Raw genomic sequence first — 3833 nt, forward strand, 5'->3', positions numbered from 1 at the left:
GAGGATGTTGCTTGAAGGTTAATGTGCGTTCACTTGAGATGGTTATAAATCCTGTTTCTTGAAAATATGCCTGGGTTTTGAAACACAGAAGCTTTCTTATACCAAGTCACCTAAAAGAAATATCTAGACCATAATTTGATGCCAAAAGATCACTAGATTAATTGTTTTAAGGGCCAACAATTTTGCAAGGTTTTATATGTATTGCTTCTGAGCTGCAGCCCAAGCTGTAATCTCTTAATTGTTTTCTAGGCTAGTTACTTTCTATTTCTTGAATATTCAAACCTGTCACATCTAGTTCTAATTCTAATTCTAATTCTACCTGGCTGGTTTTGTCAACTTTATTCATTTAAACGCCAAGACTGAGTTCTGTGCAAACGTACATTTTATTATTTGGTTGAATTAAATTATTTAGTTGTCTTGACAGTGTATTTAATCTTACTTATGGATATGTTGATTTACCCTTATTGCTCAAAGATTACATTGCTAAATAGTCTTGGTGGAATGATTTTTAAAAGATTGTTAGAGCTGTTGTAACATGTTTGCTTTGTGTCTTATTTTTTTAAGGTAAAGAACAACATACAAATGATGTCACAGCTCAAATGGTGTTGGTATGTTGCTGGCGAAGCATGAAGGAGGTTTCATTACTTCTAGGGAAGTTATGTCAGCTTCTACCTGAACAGATTCTTCCTAGTTGTTCAGATGCACTGATAACAGTGGATCAGGTAGGGTATCCTAAGATGTTACGATTTGTTCGTCCAGAGAATTTCAGTGTTTACTGGATGTATTATTGGAATCATCTATCCTGTCACAGTTCTATAGTTCCCTGTCTGGCATGTTCCAAATAATAGCAATATCTTGATGAAAAATAGATAGGAAGAATTGTTTGGGGAAAATAGTAACAGCAGTGTGCTTATTTTAAAATGGAGATCTTTTTAATTTTTTCTTTTCTCTTAATTTGACGTTCTTAATTAGTTCAAAGAACTTATTTAAGCAATGTTCTAGGGCAGCTCATGAATACTTACATTAAGAGAAATAGTGTTGAAGTAAGAATATTATAGCAGTGCACATTCTGACATTCTAATTCAGTTTATTTTACTTTATTACCAATACGGAATTCTCTTGGAAGAGGGTTGTTTTTTTTTTAAACTAACAACCCATGCCCCATTGGGTCATCATTTCAGAGATTTTTTTTCTTAACAGAGAATGACCATGATAGGCAAAAAGGCAGTGAGAGCAGAAGCAATTTCCAGTTTCCTGCCTGCTTCTCCATTGAATTTCCTAGTAGGAAGCGAGCTGGGGACCTTTGAAACCCTGCCTCTTGCCTGCCTGCTGCATAAGTTGGTGGAGTGTGTGGAGGGGGTGATGCGGACCAGGAAGGATGCATAGACACTTACCCCACTGGTAAGTGTCTGCTGCTGAATTGGAGAGGAACAGGGAGATTGCAAGACTGGTTTTGGAAACTCAGATAACATTTAAAATGAAGATCACATGTCTGCATCAGCAGCATAGCAGCAATCAGTAGCACTGAAGCAGCCACAAATGTAGAAGTCATGGGTTCCAGATTTTGGACACATTCTGTAAGTTAGACCATTTGAGGTACCTTGGTTCAAAAACTTTTGCACTATGATGTACCATTTCACCCAGTTAAAAGTCATGATGAGTGTTTTAATAGAATATAGATGCTTTCCTCTGTGTTCCAGCCATATGGGCTTAGGAATAACTTAGGATAGTGCTTATATGTATATATTAAAGTTCATTTACTTACTTCTGCATTTATGTTTTCCATTTGGCAAGCAGAAAGGTGAGATTTGATGAAATTACCATTTCAAGTAAAGCTTTTACGGTCTGTAATTTTGGATAACAAACACATTGATTGATTGAGGATATCATATTCTCTGTAAGCTAGATGACAGAATTATGCTCACTCAGACCTGTTTTTAAACCTCTCCCCTCCCAATTTTTTAAGACCATGAAGGCAAGCACACCATCTGGGACTGTTCAAGAGAATGGACTGCAGTGTTTACAAGAAATTGGCTTACCACAAGTATTTCATTTGGAAATATTTTGGATTTATTAGATTTCTGTTTTTAATTGATGACCCTTTCCCTTTCCCTTTCCCATATGGTTTTAACCAAGTCAGTTTCCAGCCTTAGAGACTGATATACGTGATATAGATTTTTTTCCCCTTTTTTTGTAGGGGAAGTTTATGATGAGAGTTCAAAAATAAAACTGTAGTTCTTCTAAATGATGATACCATTTTAGACTGAAGAAGTATTGATGTCGTGCTGAATATAGAATTTTGGAAATAATTCTAACATGTTTATTTACACATTGTCTCAAACAGATGTTTTCAGCTGTCTCACAGCTGTGTGCGCAGTCTTGCAACATTTTGGAAGTGCAGAGAAATGACCATCAATATACCATTAAGCTCCTTTTCTGTTCCAAGTCAAACAGGAATTGGTTTTAAAGAGTTACGTTCACCTTTTAAAGCCAATGCCATGCATTTTGTCTGAAAACGTAGCCATAAATATAGCTGTTTGGTCAACAGCATTTGTTTTTGGAAATCTCTTACATTTCTTAACACTTTATCATGCTATACCTTGATTACTCCTTGAAGATAATAAATCTGAATAATTATAAATAAAACAATCCTAATAATGTTGAATATTTTTGTCCATTCAGTTATATGCATTGAATGTATGGTTGCATAGATCTTATTTAACTGTGTTCCCGAGTTCATTTCACAAGACAACTGCATATGCAAATTCTTCTGGTATAGAAACGCATAGCATAGTTCCTTTGCATGAGCGATCAGAAAACAGAATATTAAAATTTGGTAATTTGAATGTTCAAATATTTGAAATTCTATATAAGGTTACAGTGTTTGTATATATAGTAATGATTCATGAAATACATTTAGTCTCTTGTGAACTTTTCAAGGTGCATATTAATCCCCTGGACAGCTTCTTCCCAACTCTTAACATCTTGCTTCCATGTATACCACGTTATATTTTGCTTTCTCTCCAGCACCATAGTATGTGATCTGTAGAGAAGCTTTATATTTTGGAATTGTGGTTATGTGACTATGGAGGTAGAAATGCAATCATCTTAATTTACTTGCTGTAAATATTGTTTAGAGCTAGTTTGTTGTAGTGATGCCTTAACCACCATCAATTAGCACTGGGCTAGAATTAAGGAGATTGTGAATTTTTTTTACAGTGTTCTCTAAAGGGAACCAACCTGTTAATAGAGTGATAATCAAAGTAATATTCTGAAATAAACCTTGTTTATTTGATTAAGGTTTCCTCTATTAGACCCAATTTGATGTAGTGGTTAAGGCAGTGGTGGCGAACCTATGGCACGGGTGCCAGAGGCGGCACTCAGAGCCCTCTCTGTGGGCACACGTGCCATTGTCCCAGCCTTGCCTCCCCCTGCGACCCCCTCTTCACTAGCAGCCCCCCTGGAGGAGAGTCGCCCCTGAGCGTGGCCCACGCGGAGCAGCGCAGCCAAGGACATGGCAGCCAGGCAGCGTAGACAAGACTCTGCCGCCCCATCACGCACAGTTGATGCTGCGGGACGCGGGCAGAGGGCATGGCCGCCATGGTGCTGCTGGGCTGCCTGGGTGATCTGCGGCGGGCCCTGGAGGCGGTGAGTGGCCCTGCGGAGAGGCAGGGTGGGGGCCGAGCGGGGGCGGGGGCGGTTTTTGGGCACTCGGTCTCTAAAAGGGTCGCCATCACTGGGTTAAGGCATCAGGTTAGAAACCAGGAGACTGAGTTCTAGTCCCACCGTAAGCACCAAATCAATTAGTCACTCTGTTTCAACCCTGGAAAGGA

General features: G+C 38.7%; 1 protein-coding gene across 1 annotated transcript in view; it reads left to right on the forward strand.

Annotated features, from left to right (window-relative positions):
- THADA (THADA armadillo repeat containing) overlaps window positions 1-3833 on the forward strand; it is a gene marked incomplete at its 3' end in the record, with an annotated part of 37295 nt that overhangs the window by 29157 nt on the left and 4305 nt on the right. Inside the window, exon 20 of the mRNA XM_015813081.1 lies at window positions 565-722. Coding sequence (XP_015668567.1) covers window positions 565-722 — 158 coding nt within the window. The remainder of the gene's footprint in view (window positions 1-564; window positions 723-3833) is intronic.

This window comes from Protobothrops mucrosquamatus, unplaced genomic scaffold, assembly GCF_001527695.2.
Source record: "Protobothrops mucrosquamatus isolate PMUCROS unplaced genomic scaffold, P.Mucros_1.0 scaffold134, whole genome shotgun sequence".
Classification (NCBI taxonomy): Eukaryota; Metazoa; Chordata; class Lepidosauria; order Squamata; family Viperidae; genus Protobothrops; species Protobothrops mucrosquamatus.